Source organism: Macrobrachium nipponense, chromosome 7 (assembly GCF_015104395.2).
Source record: "Macrobrachium nipponense isolate FS-2020 chromosome 7, ASM1510439v2, whole genome shotgun sequence".
NCBI classification, from domain to species: domain Eukaryota; kingdom Metazoa; phylum Arthropoda; class Malacostraca; order Decapoda; family Palaemonidae; genus Macrobrachium; species Macrobrachium nipponense.
In genome coordinates, this window is record NC_061109.1 from 28,189,113 (window position 1) to 28,211,914 (window position 22,802).

General features: G+C 35.6%; 1 protein-coding gene across 14 annotated transcripts in view; it reads left to right on the top strand.

The window, feature by feature from the left end:
- Nucleotides 1–22,802, top strand: part of LOC135217790 (potassium voltage-gated channel protein Shaker-like) — a 693,892-nt gene that overhangs the window by 645,988 nt on the left and 25,102 nt on the right. For 12 of the 14 annotated variants that reach the window (XR_010315194.1, XR_010315196.1, XR_010315195.1 and 9 more), the window contains 2 exons: nt 3,390–3,519; nt 16,511–16,701. Coding sequence is in view for 11 of the 14 variants with exons in the window: in XM_064253828.1 (XP_064109898.1) it covers nt 3,390–3,519; nt 16,511–16,701 (321 nt within the window). In the remaining 3 variants the exon portion in view is untranslated. Of the gene's footprint in view, nt 1–1,620; nt 1,751–3,389; nt 3,520–16,510; nt 16,702–22,802 lie in introns of all 14 variants that reach the window. The other 2 variants (XM_064253823.1, XM_064253833.1) reach the window with 2 other exon arrangements.

Consider the following 22,802-nt stretch of genomic DNA (forward strand, 5'->3'; position numbering starts at 1 on the left):
GTTAGCTACTGAGAAGAAATGAACCTCATGTTGGACAATGATCTTTTATGTAGCATGAATGTTTTACGTATTATTTTACTAGCCACAAAAGAGCCAGACTTACTTGTAACTTGGGTAATACCTTTAGTACTTATAACTTTGATAATGCTTTTAGTTAAAATCAGGGCTCCTTCAATTTATAAAAATAGTTGACGTAATTTTCTAAGAAAATGTTCAATACATCTCCGCAGAGTCTAGTCTTGGTGACAAAGAAAACGCGAAGGTTACGTTTTCGGTAATAAGCTTTCCGTTGTATGATTTTCTGGTGCCAGATAGTGATGAAACAGGTTATCAGCAAAATATAAAGAAGAGAATATAAATAGATGATGTGATGATCAAATGCATTGTTTTTGCATCGTTTACTTCCACAGCTGCGCCTTCGTGTTATACTGACAGCTTTTATCAATTCAGTGGTAAATTAAATACCTCAATATGATGTAAAGGCTTCTTTTTGTGTATTACCAAATAAAAATGAATGATGATTTCTGTTACCTGAAAATTTATGAAATATTAAATATAGAGTTTTGTGATCTCTTTCTGGAGAGTTTTCAGTATCATGAAGCACAGCTGAGAGATGAGAAATTAAGATTATAATTGCCTTTAATTTAAACTTTTTATCCTTTTTCTTTTTCTTTCCTGGCATGTGCTTTGTGTTAACTGCATGGTAACGATAAGAGAGGAACTTTCCTTATTACGTGATTAGGTTTTTATTACAGGTGAAAAAAAACAGAAATGTCGATGCTAAATGTTCTTGTCAATGCTTATGCAGATGAAATCTCGTCACTTGTTACTATCTGAGGTATTATGACGTCACCTGTTGATCGGAAGGCAATTCCCATCAAGTCCGTAACTGTCGGAGAGACAGTCACGTTGGAATCGGTAGAAAAAAAGGAATATTTTTGGCATGCTGGAATGAATGTATGTGTTGCTAAATCTTCAGTGGTATACTTTCATTTATAAACTCTTCGCCCATTGACCAAATGACATGAAAATGGCTCTTTCGCGTCCGATTTCTCTTTGCTCATTGGTCGTATGCCGTGTGGATGCATTTCTATCAGGGATGCCCCGATGAGAATAGTGTGGTATTTCCTTTGGTTCTGTGTACCTGTCTTTTTCTTCTCGCCTGCCACTGTTTTTAATTTGGCTTGAGGGAGTAGGCAGCGGTTAATCCTTTTCATCCGTAAAGGGACCTTACTGTCCGTCCTCGTCCACCCTTCCCTGTCGCTGACTGCTGTGTTGCCCTTATCATTTCGTTTCGTTGTGTTGGTGTCGTTTTTTCTTTTTATTTTAATTGTTTGTTTAGTTGAAGAATCCCATGGATTCCGTAGTGGGTTGGCTAAGCCTTATAAAAAGAATGGGGAAAGAAGACGAGCGAGAAAATTGAAGGAAATTTCAACCAGAGGAAAGAATGACACGGAGAGTCACGCTATTTAAGAGTTTAAGCTTTGGTTGCCAACTGCAGGTGGAACCTTTGCGGTGGTTTAAAAGGAACATGATGATGAGGAGGAGGCAGGAAGGAGAAGGAAAGAATGAACGGATGGGTAGGCTGAGGTGACGCCAGGGATTGTGTTGTTGTTGCAGGCGTTGTGTTATTCTCCTCGGCTGTGTACTTCGCTGACGCTGGCTCGGAGAGATCTTGCTTCAAGAGTATCCCCGACGCATTCTGGTGGGCCGTTGTCACTATGACCACTGTGGGCTATGGAGACATGAGGTAAATGGATCATTCAAAGGAAAAGGACATTACGGTGATGAGGATGATGGTGATCATGAAGAAGAAACCGCTGTTCCAGTTCTCTCTCTCTCTCTCTCTCTCTCTCTCTCTCTCTCTCTCTCTCTCTCTCTCTCAGGTATCTTTTTGTCAGATTTGTCTTTTGTCGCTGTACCCAGCCATGATGCAACAGGACATACCTCTCCTGAAGGACACATCGTCACCTTGTAATCCTAAAGGAGAAATTGCTCTGCGAATGTTGCTATTTCCAAAACGCATAGTCAATAAAATGAATACGTAAATTGTAAAGGACATACTTCGTGTTCTCAGTGTAAATGGAGTATACCATTTACGGTATACGGCAAGAAGTGTCACCAATGTATAGATCCAATGTAAGCGAGAGATTTCGTATTTTGGAAGAAGCATCATTTGCAGAATATCCTGAACGTGATGCTTTGAAAGTTGTCAGTTTCTTGAGGGGTTAGTTGCCCCACTTCCACCCTCTAACCTGTTGTCCTCCAGCCCACCTACCCAAATTCACCAATATTTAAAAAAAAGAATATATTCAAAAGAAAGAACGAGAACTACCTGTACAAATTCTCTTCCTCTCCACCTTTTCCCAGCGCCTTTTCTCTCCAGGGAGACTCTCCGATGGGTGGGAGATATACTTGGGAGTGTCGGCCTCCTCCTCCTCTTCCTCCTCTCCACAGAGGAGGAGTCGTGGACAAGTTTCCTCTATGGCCTTCCTTAGTATTTCCTCATATACTCACGTAGCAATATATATATATATATATATATATATATATATATTATATATATATATATATATATATATATATATATATTCATTAAAAGTCCCACAAAGGCAACATATAGAACAATTTTCCGTCATTTTACGCTAATTTTATCGTGATGAAATATCACAGAAGTGGAGTCAAAATGTCGTGATTTATTTTTTTGTGTTTCCTTTGTGGACTTACTGTCTATAGTGCTATAGGATTACACTATATTGCTATAGGATTACACTATATATTATATATATATATATATATATAATATATATATATATGTATATATATATATATTTCTGTCTTCTTCCAATTCTGTCACATTCCTCTCAACCTTTTCCTTATTCCCCATTCTCCTCATCCTTTTATCAATGTCTTTCTTCCTAATTTTAGTCCTCCTAAACTATTAATTATTGCCCCTCCCATCTGATCTTTTTAAGTTCCCTGGATAAATGTCATGTTGCTTTTACTTAGACCTCTATTTTCTAACTTTTATGTTTATATCTCTAAGTTCGCGTTTTGATTATTTTATATCCATTACGTCCATCATCTCATAGTCCCTCTCCATCGTTCTTTTAATTATCTTTCACTCTTTCCCTTCACTTTTTTTTTTTTTTTTTTTTTTGCACTCCGTTTAAGTTAACCTCACCGTGTTTTTTAGTATATTCGAGTAAACCAGGACTAATCTCCCGACCTCTCTCGATTTCTTTATTCATCCCGTGCTTTTCATTTTGACTATTCTCTCTCTCTCTCTCTCTCTCTCTCTCTCTCTCTCTCTCTCTCGTCTCTCTCTCTCTCTCTCTCCTTCATCCCTGGGGAGCGAGGCCTCAATGTCTGTCTGTTCCTTATTCCAGGTGTGGTACTCTTCTCAAGTGCTGTGTACTTCGCCGAGGCAGGCTCAGAAAAATCCTTCTTCAAGTCTATTCCTGATGCCTTCTGGTGGGCGGTCGTCACCATGACTACTGTGGGCTATGGAGATATGACGTACGGTTCACATATACCACATATATGTATATATATATACATTATATGTATATATATACTTATATATATACATATATAAGAATTTCTGAGAAAAGAGCCTCCTTTTGGCCGCTCCCTTTTTTTTTATATAAATTTCCTGTTGCATGGCACATGGTAGCCTAGCGAATCCCTTCCCAGTGCTCTGTCCAAAAGAAATATTGCCTTTTTTTTTTTTAGTTATTTCTTGCTCAGAGATTACCAAAACTGATAGATTTAAATCACTTTTGACCTAAAAGATATTTTTCTTTATATATCACATTTTGAAAATTTGTCAAGAATTGCAGTACTATCAGTGATATCTCATCTTGCGATCTGGGGAAACAGCTCTTCTTGGTTCTTGATAGAGATCTATTGTTATAATAATTATAGAAAATGTTTTCCAATATTTTTTACTAATACTGACTTAACTACAATTTGTGTTGCTTGCATTTAGCTGATAAGTGTTAACTAAATCTTTTATTTTCGCATTTTCTTTTACTGTTTTCCTTCGACTTAGCTTCTAATAATCTTTTCTCTTAACACATTGAAATATGTTATGTGGTATGAATGAGGTTTTCAAGTGAACGTTCTTACAACTACCCTTTTAAAATTTCAGTTGTTTTCGCTCTCTTTATTAGCTTATGCCTCCTTTCTTTTACTTTTGCTATTATGGATTGTGAGAAATGCAAATCTCTGAGATAAATATGGGTCCCGCTTCGGCACTGTTCGTATTTCAAATGTGGATGCGATAAGCGTTTTAGCATGAAGTTTCTGTGATCAGCTATTGTGCTCTCATTTGTATAATATATTTCCTTCCTTTTATTGGTGATTATTTGTTTAGGCCATTTTGCTTTTCTTGATTTTTTTAAAATTTCGAGGTTTATTCCTTATATTTTTTCCCCGTATAAGGTACAAGTTTTACACCATACCTAGTTCTTCATTTACGTTTTACCAATTTCTGAGTTGTTTTTAGTTGCCCCTCCGTATGTGATACGAAAATAAAAGAGCTACTCCGCATTTTTCTCTGTTTGAGATCTATAAGCTTTTCTTTACACGTTCCGAAGATGCAAGCTCTGCTCCTTATTGTTTGTTCTGTTTGGAAGCTGAAAGCTCCCTCACACTTTTATTCATTTTCTTTAAGCTTAAATCTATCATCTTTCATTTTTCTCGTAGTACTTGTAACATTTAATTCACTCCTTTTAGTGATTGTGTTTGACTGTAGCAAGTTATTTATTTCAAGCCTTGTACATTGCACACACTGATTTATGCTTATCTTTGGTTTTGTCAAATGCTGTTTACCTTTTTTAAGTTTTCTAAAAGAACAACAGACCTGTTAAATTAAAATGTGTTCCCATAATGAGTGAGTTTTAGAGAGGTCTTGTAATTAACTCTTGCACTTCCGTTTTTGTTTGAATGAAAGTTGTTGCTATCACTTTTTTCCGTTCTTCTCTTCACGCTTCTTCTTTTCTCGTGTGGTGTCCCTGGTTCATATTTGGAGTTAGAAAATGTCACGTGGTTTTACTAACTATACAGTATAATAAGTAACAACGTATTCAAATCGGGTCTCCAGTTTATTGATTTTATAGATATGAAACCTTCTTTCATATAGATCGTGCTCAAGTGCAGTGAGTCGTTGCCCTAAGTAAAGACTATATTAAAAAATAGAGAATATATGAAAAAAATTATCATGCAGCTAAAGACAATATAGGAATGAATAATTCATAACAGTAGATAAATAGCGTTGTTGGTTCATTAACAACAGTTTCATTCCCACCCTGAAAGCTTGTTTCATTTTCCATGAATCGTAAATTTGAGGCCACTCAATTTTTTATAGTTGATAAGGTGATTAATGAAAACCCTAGTAATAGCCATCACTATATATCGAAAAGGGACTCTCACGGTGAAAGTGAATGTTTAGAAATTACTGAAACTATGATAATTAATATAGTTTAGGATACACGAATGCTCTCTCTCTCTCTCTCTCTCTCTCTCTCTCTCTCTCTCTCTCTCTCCTCTCTCTCTCTCTCTCCTCTCTCTCTCTCTCTCTCTCACAAATATACATGACTTACCTTCAATATATAATTATTATTTGGTTTTGTATGATATGCTTGTAGGATTTGTATGTCGGTTATTATTTATTTTGAGAAATTTAACAAAATGATCGTAGGGGTAATGTAAACTGCTTATTAGTATTTCACGTCATAAAAAGATGAGTTGTACTATTCCCTGGATCGCATAACAAACGAAACCTGGGGTTGTTATTGGTAGACGACGACATTAACCACCACCACCACCACCACCAACCCAGGCCAGGAAACAACCTGTCTTAATCTTATGTCATTAGTCTCTCTCTCTCTCTCTCTCTCTCTCTCTCTCTCTCTCTCTCTCTCCCACACATTTTCTGGAGACTAATCTATGACGACTGACCTAACCGACAACAATTTCGTGTACACTACCTGTATCACACGTATGTCAATCAGCTCTCAATGGTAAATTTAAGTTTCTAATAGAAATGAAGCTTGCATGGTTTTTTACCCATTCTTTTTATTATGAGACAGCTTAACCCAACAAACACTTGGGATTTTATCTCAGTGTTTACTTTCAAGTGGGTATCACTGACTCTTGTTACTTAATTAGATTTTCTCTCAGCATTTGCAGTTTATTTACAAGAATGGAAAAATTTCTTGCACGGACAGTTTGAACCTGTGTCAACAAAGGAAACCGAAAGATTTCAACAAATCATATTTTAACATCCTTTTAATATATAGATGTATATATATATATATATATATATATATATATATATATTATATATATATAATAATTTTGCAGTATTTAAGAAGAACAGGTAGTTATTACATTATATACTGACAGTAAGACATAAGAGCATGCTTTCAACTTTGTACTTTTCATCTAGGTCTGTCTCTCAGCTGGCCTGCACTCGCAAAACTTGTTATCACATTCTAGATATGAAATACTACTTGAGTAACTGAAAAAGATGCATATTAATGTTCATTTATCTCTAGAGTAGAGAGAAGCTGCTAACTGTTCTAGAATTTGATATACTGACCGCTTTATGCCTTGTTTCTACTAAAATCTCTAATATCTTTTTGTACAAGCTACTACTTTTATACTTCTTTTCACTTTTTCCACAAAGTTCAAAGTACCACACACATTTTGCATCCAAAGTTCTTTCTCCACTGGGATAAATCTCAGGTTCAATAACTTCCTTTTTCCCCTTTTCCTAAAATATCCACGGAATGTATATTAACATTTCTTGTACTTCACCATGTTTCGTATCAAGGCACTTCCGTCACTGGTAACTGTAGACCTTTTCATTGTTTCCTCTCTCCAATGCAACTATTTCATACTGAGTCCATGTAGCCTTTTCATACTTATGTATTAAGGATCCAATTCCTAACTTAGAAGACGGCAGCACCCAAGAGCTTGGGTAGTCGAAGACCCTAAGGATTGGAAGGCCGAGAATCCAGAATATTACTTTTCAAAAGGTCCCAAGCTTCTCAGAAGAGGTTAGGATGCTGTAACCATCATGATTTTGAACCTTTGTGCTCAGAATATCCATAGATTTAACTATCGTTTTCATCAGTCGTAGAATAATTCACCTAGCGTTCCTCTTGACTGAAGCGGAACGTACTGGCAATGATAACATTGTTCATCACTTATTCGTTCCAGATCATGAGGGTTATGGTATCATAATTTTCCTAAATGCTCTAAATGTCGAAGCCTGTTGGAGTAACTGAGGTTTCTGTTTCTAGAAGACTGGGCCCTCCAAAGTGGATGCCTCCGAGAACTAGCATAACCAAACTCTTCAGGAGTTACAAAATCTATGATCCCATGGGTCGCCAACTACTCGGCAATTCATATTCAAGTTTTTAGCTGTGATTGCTTTGTCTTTATGTTTAATGAAGGTGCTAGATTTGTAAGGATAGTTGAAAAATTTTCTGCACCTATTTTGTATCCTCCTGCCATTGGAAAAACATCAATATATTGCCAGCTAACATCTTCTGGTTAGGAATATTCCACCAAAAGAACAATTTTCTTGTAGCTTTAAGCTCAGTACTCTTTACCAAGCAACTATTTTCTCATTTATGTGTGTCATATCTGTCTAGAATAATGCTTCCTGTTCACCAACTCTATATTTATGTCCACTTTTTATAATTCCTGACATTCTATAATTTAATTATTTAACCTACTGTGGTCTATTTCCCTCAAACATCAACAGTTAGGTTTTCTTTGTGATTTGAAATGTAGACACTAATCACCAAATATGAATCCATTATATACTTCTCCTCTTCCTATATTCTTTAGGTATGTTTCGATCAAGCCGCCCTTTAGAAATTCCAGATTTTACATAAAATGTATCATTCATTAGGTTATTCAGTAGTTCGAGAAAAGCATTTAAGTATTTATGTCTTAAGATATTATTATTATTATTATTATTATTATTATTATTATTATTATTATTATTATTATTATTATTATTATTTACTTAATTTTACCTTTGAGTTTTTTTGTGGCTTTTTATCTCTTTTTGTGTAGAACTAAAATATCTAAATCTGATTTTTTATCCGTTTCTGTGTCTAGTCTCGAGAGGGTTTTGCAACCTTTGGTGTTTTCGATAGTAGTCGGCCAGTAGTTTTGAATTTATTTTCCAGCGCCCCTCCCTTTCTTTTCATTCGTTCCTGCATAATATATGTGAGATGATGCCCCCTACCCCTCCACGTCATTCAGTACCGTACATTAAATACCTTCGTCGTGTGCTACAAATGACCACTATACTCTGTCTCAATTGTTTCACCTTTTTAGTGTTAATAGTAATCGAACAGTGCACCACCATAAAATTACCATATCAGAAATATTGTGATTTCCTTTGTATCCAACAGCCATCACCCACCCACCCACCCATCCTTTTTTTCATCTAAAATTTCCCGTTAGATTCATTTAGCATTGATCGTTGTTGTATGACCAATTTTAGGAGACAAATCTGTTGTAGCCGCCTCACGTGATTCACCTGGCAATAGGTATTACTGGATGAAACCGAGTATTTCATTTTTAATTGCATCTCATGGCCTTTAACTTGCTTCAATCTTGTGTAAAAGAAATGTGGTGACTGAGTTTGTAAATGTCCAGGTAAATATCAAATTAATATCTATTTCTTCGTGTCTTTTCACTGTAATTCGTGCTTTGTATCTGTTCAGAAAGTTATTGGTGATGAATACCTTTGCTTTATTCAGAAACTTAATTTGTAAGCTGATTAAATTGGTAAGAACTGACACACAGGTCATGTGAGCCTGTTCTATACGCCATAAATGCATTGCTCTCACCCACTCTGATAAATACCATTTTCAGAATTTGTGTTCTCACGCAATCTTGTGTGTGTGTGTGTGTTGTTGGTGCGTATATGTATGTGTTTGTAATATAAATTCTATCTATATATATCATATCTATATAATCTATAAACTCATATATATAGACTAATTTTATAATATATAGATAATTAATAGTATTATAATATATATATATATATATTATATATACATATAATATATATATATATATTGCTTGTCCACAATGAGACGGTGTCGTATGAGATTTGTATCATATGTCTGATGTGTCATCAAGAACAAGAGCATTCTGTTTTCAGTTGTGTTGTAGTTTTTAGCCCTAGACAATATTTCTTGTATTGCTCGCTTAGTTAAGTATTTCGAATGGAAATTCGCTTTAGTTTTTTCATTATCTTTGAGGACAACTCCTGTTTCTGTAATTGTCATATTGTTAAATAAGACGCAAATTTTATCAACTTCGAACAGTGAAAGGGCCAGTAATCTTTAATGAAGACCGTCTTATTTTCAGTTAATTTAATTAATCATTGTTTCATGCGTTGCATTTTCGTGAACGCTAAAGATTACCGCTGAACTTTCACGTCAATTTTCATAGGCATTTTGCATGATTTTATTCGTGAAGGAGAGTAACGGTGTATTGCAACTTTAATGTTTTATTTTTTTTTAAAGTTAAAATGAATAAAATTACGGTATGATTTGAAAAAAACAGGACATTGAGTATACTTTGAAAGAGCTGGAGGCGGTATCAGAGAATATCTTGAAGAATTGGGACTTGTTTGATTAAATAGTGAGATGAGTCTCATGGGGCTTTACCAGTGTGATTGATGTAACGTCAAACACTTCATGAAAGCAAAACTTATACTGATATATATAGTAGAATTCTTAATCTGTCCCTATTTATCATTCAAATCTTTCTTTGCTAAACATTTAGTGTGGAATACTTTTTCTATTACTATTATATTAATGGAAAATCTTCGAATTTCTGAACTGACGATATATTTATGATGGCGGTTTTTTAAGGAGTGTCTACAAAATAGAATGAAAACTACAAACGTCAGGGAATGTAGCGCTAGCAACGTTTAACTTCACTTGTTGTCATGTAGTCTTTTTCCCGGTTAACATTAAAATACCCTCCCCCCCCTGTTTATTAAATAATAGAGAGATTAACCTATAATTTAAAATAACTACCTAATTGAGATCTGGTCCCGTGATATTTTTATTTTCTTTACATTTTCATTTACTTAGATCAACAGTTTGAGTCTTGATATAAGAGCAAACAAGGGTAGCAGCAAGGTGTAACAGTTAGCAAATTTTAAGTAAGCAAGAGTACTGGTGGAAGGGGGGTTTTGGAATAGCAAGTTTCCGGCCCATCAGCTGGATGGCTGAGGAACGGCGAAACCTATCTGACTAAGGACATATAGGCTTATGACCTCACTAAAATGACGTGCTTTGATCTGAGAGTTATGTGTGTCAAAACAACAATCCTTTCATGGAGAGACAAGGAAAAATTGCTCATCTGATGATCAAAAGGGATTACAGAATGTCAGAAAGGGAGTTGTGTAAAGGGAACTAGCGATGGATAAGTGAAAACAGAAATTGCAGAATGACCAGAAAACTCCTATTTTGTCATGAGAAAATAAAAGTTTTATGTTGAAAATTATGAAGTTACAGAGATGAGGAGTAGATATGCGTTTGATTTTGAACACATTTTCTTTCATCTGATCAGTAAGACTTTTGAAACATAATTACCTCCCAGCCATACATACTATATTTTTAGTAATGTACTCGTGTCTACCACTTCATTCCAATGCGATGAATTCCGAAGAAGTCACAGATGGTAATGTCCCATGACACGCGTCTCGTAAAGCTGGAAGTTATTTATGAATTTCCCGTTGATGTTTGGTACAACTTAAAAAAAAATGTTTTAAGGAAGCAACTTTTGTAAGACACCCTACTTGGGTTTCCCTATGAAGCCTGCTTACCGTTTCTTGCCGGTCAAAAGTTATATATTACCTATATGGGTTTTATATATATATATATATATATATATATATATAATATATATATATATATATATATATATATATTATATATATGCATGTGGAACATTAAATTTTTTTTATGCATATAATGTGTGAATATATATATGTATATAATGTAAGCAATGTGTAAAGAGAGGTGTTGTTGATTTGTATGCAGCTTTTTAGGAAATGAGGTGGAGGAGTTATGGAGAAATAAATGTGTTCAGCAAGGAACTTAGGTTGAAAGGGGTTGGTTCAAAGGAACAAAGAACTTTGGAGGGAAAAGAGGTCTCATGTAGCGAAAGTGAAAGCAAATTAGGGTTAATATGCTTCTAGATTGCAGATTTAAATATTCAAATGGAGTGATACTAAGTCGATGGAGGAGGATAGAAGAGGCGCTGATTTGAAGGAAGCCAAAGTGAAAAGGGCTGATTTAAATCGTGAAGATGTAAAGATGTCAATGAAGAGATGCTTGGCTGGAAAAGAATTTGGAAGTTGTGGCATAATGGTGAAGTGTGATATAGAGAATGTCCTTGATATGTAATGAATGCCTGGATTGGGGAGAAGTTTCAGAGCGTTGGTTAAGAGGAACCACAGTTCCTTTTTGTCAAGGTGAAGATGACAGCGGAACTCAAGATTGATAGGGGAAGAGTAGGGCGAGTTCAGACGAGGAAGGTGTGTGTATCAATTAGGTTTTTTAGCGTTGAGAGGGAAATTGAGAGCTCAGGGGTTTTAAAGGTTTAACTGGTGGGAAACCTCGCAGTGGCACTATGGAGCAGGTGTCAGGAGAGGGAGGAAAGTAAGATGGAAGGAGAATATGAACTGAGATACAGTAAAAGGAATGATAGGGCTTGCAGGTAGCGACCGAGGGGACGCTGCAAAGACCTTTTAGGCAGTGCCCCGCATGCAGTGCACAGACGGCACTACCTCTACAGGGAGAATTTGATGAGTGCTTAGAATGCCAAGATGGAATGTATAAGTGGATAAGGTGCAGTTTTGCAGGATATTTGGTGTAAGAAGAATTGAAGTGATGATGACAAGGTGAGAATCAAGTATACAAAGACGAGGAATTAATGTATTCTGATGCGGCCTGGTCATGGAGCAAAGAATAGAGGATGGTAGGTTGGTGTAGAGAGCTCATAATGTGAAAGAAATCGGAGAAATAAGGAAAGGAAGACACGGAAAGACAGATGGCATGAAAGGGCATTGGATCAAAAGGAACTTGATTTATAGTAAACAAGATTGCTTAAGAAGAGGAATAGAACAATGCATGCCAATACGCATATATTGCTGATAAGCATACATTATGAAAATTAGCTTTTCACTATTATATTTCTCTGCAGACATCCATATATATATATATATATATATATATATATATATATATATATATATATATATATATATATATATATATATATATATATCTATATATATATATATATATATATATATATATATATATATATTATCTGTGTGTATGTTTGGGGAGGGAACGGTTTTAAAGGAATGGATGAAAGGGATAAATGTTCAGATGTATAAAAGTAAAAGTTGTGACTGAATACTAAGAAAGGTGCGTGACAGGGTTTTTTGACTGGGAAATGGAAGAACAGTGAGTTTGGGCAAGAAAGAAGGTCACGGATCAAGTTTTCTTATGAATCAGTTATATTCGTACTGTAAAAGTAAAGGAAAAACGTTGCGTGGCATATAATGGACCTAGAAAAAGCTTACAATAATATTGATAGTGAATCTTTGTCGATGGTGTTCAAAATGTTTGGTGCAAAACTACATTACTAAGAGTTGTTAGAAGTTTTCACTATGAACGTGAAGCCTGTATTGGAGATACTATACTAGTAGGTATAGGTAGAGTAATTTATGTGTTTAATATCTTTGCGGATGGAGTGCTTGGTGCAAGTGGAGAAGGCAGGGTGAATGCTGAGGCTGGAGAGAAACTTCATTGTCTAGGGAAGCCAAGGTGTGAGTGTAGGAGAGGATTTTTTAAAATAAATTCTGTACGTCCTATACTTAGAGCAAGAATTCATTTGTTGACAAATGTAGAGCTACACGAAGTACGATACAAAAATTGGCTTTTCGAAATGGCTTGGTCATGAAGAAAGGGTCTTCAGGGATAGGTTGGTGAAGTAAGTATAGTTTAGAAGTGTTAGGAGGCAGGAGAGGAAGGCCCAAAGAAAGAAGGATCGATAGACGCAAAATGGCACTGGACAGGAAGGGCCGTGGCGCCTAGGAAGAACTCCAAGAATGCATGTAAGACTGAGGGGACTGGAAGAGTATGTGCACCCGGTTCTACGTGCTGTCGGTGAGTCTTTGTGTAGGAGCACAAAACCCTAGTATTCTGGAAGTTTTACTGCACAGGACGTCCATCCATAATTTAGCAGTTGAAGTGTGTATGTATCATTGGCCTATGTGTTTTATCTGGAGCTAGCCCCTCAAGCCTAAACAGGCATATTTGGACATATAATACGTACAAACAACATGCATGTATATCTGACACATTATATCACTCAGACACTTTGTGTGTATATCTATCTGTCGGTCTGTATATATTATACATATATACACATTTATTTAAATTCATTTGTGGGTGAGCGCAAATATGCATTTAGCATGTTATCAGTATCGTAAACATTTCCTTTGAGGATTTTTTTTTTCTATGTAAAATATTGAGTTACTTAAGAATTCACAATAAACATACAGGAAAATATCATCCTACGTACAATGCGAGTCCTTTCGTAAGCATAAATATTATCGGTTCCAGGTGAATGCCTATTGATCAGAGTGTTTGGTTAGGCGGCCTAATTCACCCTGCATCAGAAAAGAAACAAAGCTTTCTCCCACCTGTGATGATGAGGCTTCATAGTGTTTCTCACCTAGGCATTTTGGCACTGTTGGTTACTTTTATATATTATTAAAGATTAAGTTCCAAATACTGAGTTATATTTCCCCTCCTTTTTAACCATAGCTGAACCCTGCAAAGGACAGGCGGTAATGATATAGGTTCAATTTGCACCACTGTAGAAGGATTTGAAATATATATATATATATATATATATATATATATATAATATATATATATATATATATATATACATATATATATATATATATATATATATATATATATATATATATATATATATATATATATATGTATGTAGTATGTATATATATATATGCATTCATGTGCGTGTGTGTATGTCCTTGCATATCTAGATATTAACACACGAACACATGTATATATATATATATAATATATATATATATATATATATATATATATAATAGATATCATAATATATATATATATATATATATATATATATTATATATTGACGTTTTCAATATGATTATTTTAATTTTGTTAAATTGCTTTTCTTTTTAATTTTTGATCCCTGCAAGCACCGAAGCCTTTTCTCTTGGCCTCTCTTTATCTTCCTGTCTGTCAACACACAATAAACCCTAAATGTTTTCTCTGTTGTTGCTTAAAACCAGGCAGATCTTTCCATTGTTTTTATTATGATCTTGATTATTTTTATCCTAATAGCTTAGTTTTTTCTTGTTTCTTTTGTAGTACGCGCATTCTCTCATGCCACTTTGTTTAGGCTAGATCAAATATATCGAGATATGTATTCACATTTACCTTAGATAATTATTCGCATATCCTGGTTTGCCTGAATCTTAACTTAGAATCCCCCAGAAATAGGGTTCCAGGGAATTTTGAGAATAGTATGATTTCTTTTTCTTGAAGTTATAGGAAATTAAGATTGTGAGCAAGTAGTTGACAACCTATCCTGCCTGTTCTTTTTTTCTGAACTAGGTCACTTCAATAGATACATAGAAAGAATGTCTACATGATGCGTTATGGCCGACTTTTCCATTTTTTATGCTTGGTCGGCCAGAGTCCATAGACACCAGAACAAATGTTAGATCTTGCCACTTTTCGTGGAGTGAACTGGACACCCAGGCACATTATGTCTATACTTTCATTGGCATCACGTCCCATTTCTGCCTTTTCCTGACCAGAAACGAGTCTACCATTTCGCACTATGACAGGGATTTAGTATTCAGTCGTTTGCTTGACCTTTTCGTATAATACAGAGACCGATCATGGGAATATAACGTTGAATGCGCCGAAAAACAAGCGGCAAATGCCTCCACCTACAGGCGCGACTCTCAAATTAGACTGATGCGTTAACTCCACAAAGTATTCATTGGACAGCCGTAAGCAAATCTGAACTTATTGCTTTACCAAATTGTTTGATTCAGGGAAAGATACAGAAGTTCGGATAATGGTAATTAAATGTTCTTCCCAAGTTAGGGAAATGTGATATATTAAATAAAAAAAAAAAAACACAATCTGCGTGAAAGTGTTTCTCCTCAATTGTTTTCACTCTTTAAACGTACATACTCCTTTCTAGTTCACGTAACAGAGATGTTATTTTGATATCTTTAAAACCCGATTGAAGTCGACTGGAATCTTCATGGATATTGGTCAAGATCTCACGAAATAAATTGGGTAAACATTTTTATAAAGACCATAATAAATTTTGCTAGTTTCTTCTTCATATCGTTTCTCGAAGTTCACCTTTTTTTTAAGCCATAACTGTTATGTCATTCATGATAAGACGGATATGAGATACAAAACTTTAGAACAACATTATTATGGCCAGTAAAAACGGAAGACTTCACGCCGAAAGTAGTTTTTAAGATTTACTCGCCTCTGGACAAGATGAGTGAAAGTATAGTTTGTTATAAGGTGTCCTTTTTCATGATCACTGATGCAAAACTTTTTGTATTATTCAATAGTTAAAAAGAGCAAGTAGAACCCTTTTCAAATCATTGGTGTTTTTATGCCAGTATTAATGGAAAAGTCTCAGACATTTTCAGTAGGCCATTTTACTAATGATTAAGTAATTAGTAGTTTGTTCGCATTAATATATATCTATATATATATTAATATATATATAATATATATATTAAAGATATATAATTAATATGATATATAATGTATATATACAACTCGAACTTGATTTTTAAATTAGTTCAATCATAGTTATAATACTTTCTTTGTATTTGCCTTCCTAATTAGCACCGAGACTTAATTGTAACGTGTTAAAAAGATAATTTTCTGTTTTTTTGAAAGCATAGAGTTTAAAGATAAGTTATTGTTATTTTGTACCACCTTGTACATTTTATATCATTTACACAGTATATTTAATAGATAATGAAACTATATAAGCTAGAAAGTCTATGTTTTCACCCAATACCATACATCAGAAATGTTATTAAGCGTTTTCTTTGACCGCAAACCTATCTTGGAGATGATAAATATCTTGACATTATCATCACTCGAAGATTATTTGAAAACCGTGAAATCGAGGATCTGTTTTGTGGTTCCAAAACAGATCTTAGGCAACTCACCCGGGTCCTGATCATCAGTCAAAAGAGCTTGAGGTAACGGGTCATGCCCGAGTCGCGTTTCGAGTGAAAGAGAACGCTTCCGGCATTTCTGTGTTTTGTTTAACGTGACCTTCCTATTGTTTCCCATTGTAACACTGTCTTGCCCTGCAGGCCTGTGGGTGTGTGGGGTAAGATTGTTGGGTCACTATGCGCCATCGCTGGTGTGCTTACGATCGCCCTTCCAGTACCCGTTATTGTGTCAAACTTCAATTACTTCTACCATCGGGAAACCGACCAAGAAGAGATGCAAAGTCAAAACTTCAACCACGTCACCAGTTGTCCGTACTTACCTGGCACTGTTGGTAAGTAAAATTTTCAATCATTGCACTCTCTCTCTCTCTCTCTCTCTTTAAGCATTTACTGTTTAGCTTTCATATAATACTTTTATTCTCTTTATTTTACATTGTCTCTAATCACTAATCTCGTCGGTAATTCAGGTTTTAATTTTTCATGTGTAACTATATATATTTTAAGTTTAATGGATTTTTATATAAAACTTCATTATCACATTATATGAATTTGAGGTGTGTATTTGTTAATGGTATGTTCATGTGTTTAAAATGCAAGATTGGAGTTGTGTTCGAACTATTCTTTTTCTGTTGTTAAATGGTTTAAAGGGGAAAGTCTTTAATACTATATTGACAAAATATTTTTTGACGTCGAAACGTTAGAAAATCATGAAGGGATTCTCCATGTCTCATTTTTTCACCGCTGCATATTTCTCTCACTACTAATGCTATTTGTCCAGGCGCAATTCTCGATATTTTTCATGTTTTCTACGACAAGTAGCCTCTCTCTCTCTCTCTCTCTCTCTCTCTCTCTCTCTCTCTCTCTCTCTCTCTCTCTCTCTCTCTCCGCTGGAATGTTTCTGGACCTTTAACTATTTGCCCTAGCTGAATTCTCGTTATTTCTTTTTCTTTCGTTCTACCGTAAGTAGCTCTCTCTCTCTCTCTCTCTCTCTCTCTCTCTCTCTCTCTCTCTCTCTCTCTCTCTCTCTCTCCTAGAGGAAACAACATACTAGACATCGTCCTATCAACAGAAGGTAACCTAGCGTTTTACCTTTAGTAGGTGCAAATCTAGGCAAAAGTGACCATAAAATTATATTTAGAACCAATGTTGACCATATAAAAGAGAAGAAGATCCTAAAGAGACATTACCATCGAGAAAAGCTAAAAAAAAAAAGAGCTAAAGGAGTATGTTAAAAATATGATGTACGACAAGACCACTGAATTCACAGTGCAGTGGTTCAACAGAGAAATCTAAAATAAGATAAGAGAAAGTAACAGATTGCACAAATCAATGAATCCACACCCAAAACCAGAAGAAGCATGCAGGCATAAAGATCTCTTTAGAATGGTGGACAGATTAGTAAGAAATTCAAAGATAAATGAGGGTAAGATGTTGCATCAGTTTGTAAGGAAAATTCAGAAGAATTCTTTGCGCACGTTAATAGTAGGAAGTCAATTTAAAAAAATAGCATAAGTCCCTTAAGAGACAATAGAGGAAACATAGTGAATTCAAACTTGGAAAAAGCAGAATTATTTAATAAGATTTTTACTAGCGTTTTCGTAATTGAAGACACCACCTCAATCCCAAAGCCAGGTACTAAGTATAATGGGGTGCAATTTCTTGACAAAATAATATTTACAGAAGACATTAATAACAAAATTAAAAAAGTAAAAACTAGTTGAAATCTCTTGGCCCTTATGGGATTCATCCAAGAGGAATTAAAGTGTTTTTAAAAGAGGAGATAGTTGCTAAGCTATATAAACTCTACAGAAAAACTGCGGAACAGCAAAGGGCACCAAAAGGATGTAAACTAAGTAGCGTGCCCCCAGTTTACAAAAAAAGTCCAAGAGAAGAGCCAATAGACTAGAGACCAATCTGTCTAACGTCAGTCCCTCGAAAAATATATGAGTCCTTAATTGCAGATCAAATTGTGGATCACATTTATAGAAATAACCTGTTATTAAACAGTCAACACGGCTTCAGAAAAAACAGATCCTGCCTATCAAACCTCTTGGAGTTTTGATAAAACTCCAAGAGGCATTTGGCAGTAGTAATAAACGATCAAGAATAAGAATATGTCAGCTGTGGCAAGCGGAGTTCCTCAGGGTTCTGTCCGTGGCCCACTTTTTAAGATTTATTTTCCATTTGCTCTACCATAAGTAACCTCTCTCTCTCTCTCTCTCTCTCTCTCTCTCTCTCTCTCTCTCTCTCTCTCTCCGCTGGAGTGTTTCTGTCACTGCTATTTGATTTGTCCTAGCTTAATTCTCGTTATTTATTTTTCATTTATTAAAGTTGCCTCTCTCTCTCTCTCTCTCTCTCTCTCTCTCTCTCTCTCTCTCTCTCTCTCTCTCTCTGATGGAATGTTTCTGTCACTGCTATTTGCCTAGCTTAATTCTCGTTATTTTATTTTTCATTTATTCTACCTAAAGCTGCCCTCTCTCTCTCTCTCTCTCTCTCTCTCTCTCTCTCTCTCTCTCTCTCTCTCTCTCTCTCTCTCCGGTAGAATCTTTTTGTCACTTTATTACTGGTCCTAGCTCAATTCTCGTTATTTATTTTTTATTTGTTTTACCATAATTAGCCTCTCTCTCTCTCTCTCTCTCTCTCTTTTCTCTCTCTCTCTCTCTCTCTCTCCTCTCTCTCTCTCGTTAATATATTTAAAACTTCTTTTTTGTCGTTGAAATATCAGGATATCAAGAAGGAAATCTTTGCCTTTGAAACTAATTGGAGTTTTTCCAAAACATGTCTGGTATTTACGGCAGTAGTAGAGCAACAGCTATACTTTACTTGGATTTCGAAAAGAGGTTTGACAAAGTTCAACACAAGAAACTAATGACAAAAGTTACAGGTTTAGGAATTGCAGGAGAAATTGCAGAATGGATCGAAGACTGGCTAACTAATAGAAATCAGAGAGTTGTAATAAATTGTGATAAATCAGAATCGGCAGATGTGACAAGCGGAGTTCCTCAGGGTTTTGTCCTTGGCCTGCTCTTATATTTTTTTTACATTAATGTAGGCTTAACTAGGACAGCCAAATTTTCAGATGACAACAGACTAGGTGTAAATGCAGCAGACAGAAATACAGTGCAAAGTTTAAGAAATGATCTAAGGAAAATAGCAGGGTGGTCAAAAAGATGGCAAATAATTTTTAACTAGGGCAAGTGTAAAGCGTTACAAATAGTAAAACAATCCTCATGCCAAGTACATGCTGCTTGGTAATGCCATTATTAGTGTAGAACAAGTAGATCACCTTTTAATCATCATTACCAAGGACTTGAAATCCACAAAACAGTGTATGAAAACTGAAAAGAAGGCAAGGCACAGAAACTAGTGGTATACACAAAGATGCAGTTCAAATACAGAAACAAGGAAACGGTTCTGCAGCTCTACACATCAATAGTTAGATCTCATCTTGAACATGTAGTACAGTTTTGGTCACCAACATTAAGAAAGGACATAAATAGACTGGAGGGGGTACAAGCAAGAGCCACAAAGTCAGTTCCATCCGTCATGGAAATAGGTTACCAAACACGGTTAGAGAGCCTGAACATGTTGACTTACAAACACGACGATTGTGAGGAAGGCTTAACAATAGTAGACAGTAACCTCTTCAAATAAACCGAAACCCAAACAATAAATAATGGATGGAAGTAGAACTGAAGAGAAACAACACATCTCATTGTGGGAACTTCTTTACAAACAAAATATATGACACATGGAATAAACTGCCACCTGAAGTTGTAAACAGCAACAGTGTGAAAGGGTTTAAAAGAAAATTAAGTGAAATCTTAAGACCACTGTGAATTAATAGTAAAGCCTGCTCTTAGAGATAAATGAGTAGATGATGTGTCCTCGGATGGACTAACAAGTCTTTGAGACATATTAATCCGTGTATATTATTTGTCCTAGCTCAATTCTCACTACTTATTTTTCATTTGTTCTGACATAAGTAGCCCCCCCTCTCTCTCTCTCTTCTCTCTCTCTCGATCTCAAACCTCTCGTCTCTCTCTCTCTCTCCTCTCTCTCTCTCTCTCTCTCTCGCTTCCTGTCCTTTATTATTTGTCCAAACCTCGATTCATGTTAATTTTTTTTACATTGAGTTCAACAAAGTAGTCTCTTCTCTCTCTCTCCTCTCTCTCTCTTCTCCTCTCTCTCTCTCTCTCTCAGTCTGGCTGGAATGTTTTTGTCACTTTACTATTTTGTCCGAGCTCAAGTTCTCGTTAATTTGTTTTTCATTTGTTTCGTAGTATCAATAAGTAGTCTTCGTTCTCCTCTCTCTTCCTCGTCCTCTCCTCTCTCTCTCTCCTCTCCTTCTTTCTCTCTCTCTCTATCTCTCTCTCTTCTCTCATCATTTGGATTAGGCTGAAAAAACTCCCTACCTGATTGATCGAGCTCTCTCTCAATGTCTTTCCCGCTCTTCTCAAACATTACTGTAGCCCTGATCTTTATTCCTCCCAGAACACTTTATTGGCTTGCTTTAAACACCCCCGCCCCTCTCCCTCCCCCTCCCCCTCTTAGGACTAAATTCTCTGTATTCTGCCGAAGTGATGTGATTCCTCGAATAGCTGGACAAATCCAAGGATAGACAAAAATACCAGATCAAAGCTGCTAAGCTAATCAAGAACTCTGATGATGCTTTAGTGTCAACAGATTATGGAGGCGCATCGCCTGCTTAAAAAAAACACACACACAAAACGCGCAAAACTCATCGTAGGCAGACTTGCAATTTCACAAGAGATGAAAAATAATTCTAAAGTCTCTCTTTTTGGAGTATTGGTAGGAGAGGCCCCGGGAATTGGAGGGGAAAAAATTACAATAATTATCCGCAGCCGATCTTTGTAACTTGTGGGTGGTGAGCAACATTAGCCCCAGTAATATCGGATACGAATATTTATTGTCAGCTCCAAAAACAAAAATTATAGGTCTGCTGTAGCCATTCCCCCTTTTCCATTGCGTTTGGGACGCAGGAGGGATAGATAAAGATTCACCTTCTAAAAGCATTTTTTTTTTTACAAAAAAAGTGTTCTGATGCTTGAAGGAATGTCTTGGGAGGTATATTGCCTTAAGTTATCTTTAAACAAAGATAACTTTATTTGTCATTATTTTATTTCACATCACATTTTAAATTAAACGTGCGAATGCTGAAATTATGAGAGAAATAAGCAATATCTGCTGTGGCTCTCATGAGCGAAAGCAGCAACTCTGGAAACCAATTACTAAAAAAACTCTTGACTATTCTGGCGCTCAAAGCAAGACCCACAATGCGTACCAAATTGCAATATTGGTGGAGCTAAAACAATGTCAGAGGAGTTTGTTAAATATGTAGAAATTTTTCGAGGAAAAGGCGTAAGAAAAATTCTGACTCTTAATTTACGTGGTTTGAGAATGTCTGCTATTCGGTTTCCTCTGTCCAAGAGTCACTAGTTACAGATAGATCCTCCAACATGAACGACGTTGCACATGTTGCCGTAATGATTTACATTTAGGAAAAGAGGTATTTTCATTTTAAAGTGTTGTACTCGGCATTTTAGAACACTCATGTGTTCTGGAGTATATGATTTCTTGACGGTCAAACACGTTTTCCGATGTAATTCTGCTTTGTCTTCGCATTTTCCTGGCAGTTTCTTCTGACCACACTAATATTCATTCAGTCTTATAAAATGCGCCAAATCATAAAACAATTGCAGGTCATTGCCTTTAAAGTTTTATAGTTTATTGTGTAACCCAAGTCTATTTTTTGGGCTCATAGTGTGTGTAACATTGTGAATTCTTGTTGATATTTGAATACTATTGTGGAAGTCTTGACTGAATTTTCATTTTCGATTTAAAAGATCAAAAAATTATTGCTGTGGAGTCCATTCAGTGAATAAATATTATCAGCCATTACATACATCATGGATATACGAACACTTTTCGGTTTTCCAACGTTATGTTCTTCAAATCATGTGAAAATTGTTAACTTACAAGACTTATAAGATGAATGAAGTAAAAACGATTATTCTCTCTCTCTCTCTCTCTCTCTCTCTCTCTCTCTCTCTCTCTCTCTCTGCAAGGAACATGCAGAGGTAGAGAAAAGCATCATTATATACAGATAATCAAAATATTGATTTCACCAGATGGTGAACAGAACTGGCGGATGAGAAGAGAAGGGTTTATGATACACAAACACACGAATCCGTATTTTATCTGGCTTGTAATTCTGATGATTGAAAACCATGATGCTTACAAGGTAACTGGTCAACATAAGTAAATGAGTATCTTGATATTTCCATCCACTTCGAGGGCTTGGAACTATTCCTTTCGATGATTGTCGTGTACTTATAATTGGAACAGTACTGTGACCAGATAAATGAGAAAACTACTTGGAATTTATACGTGCAGTGACACTAACATGTTG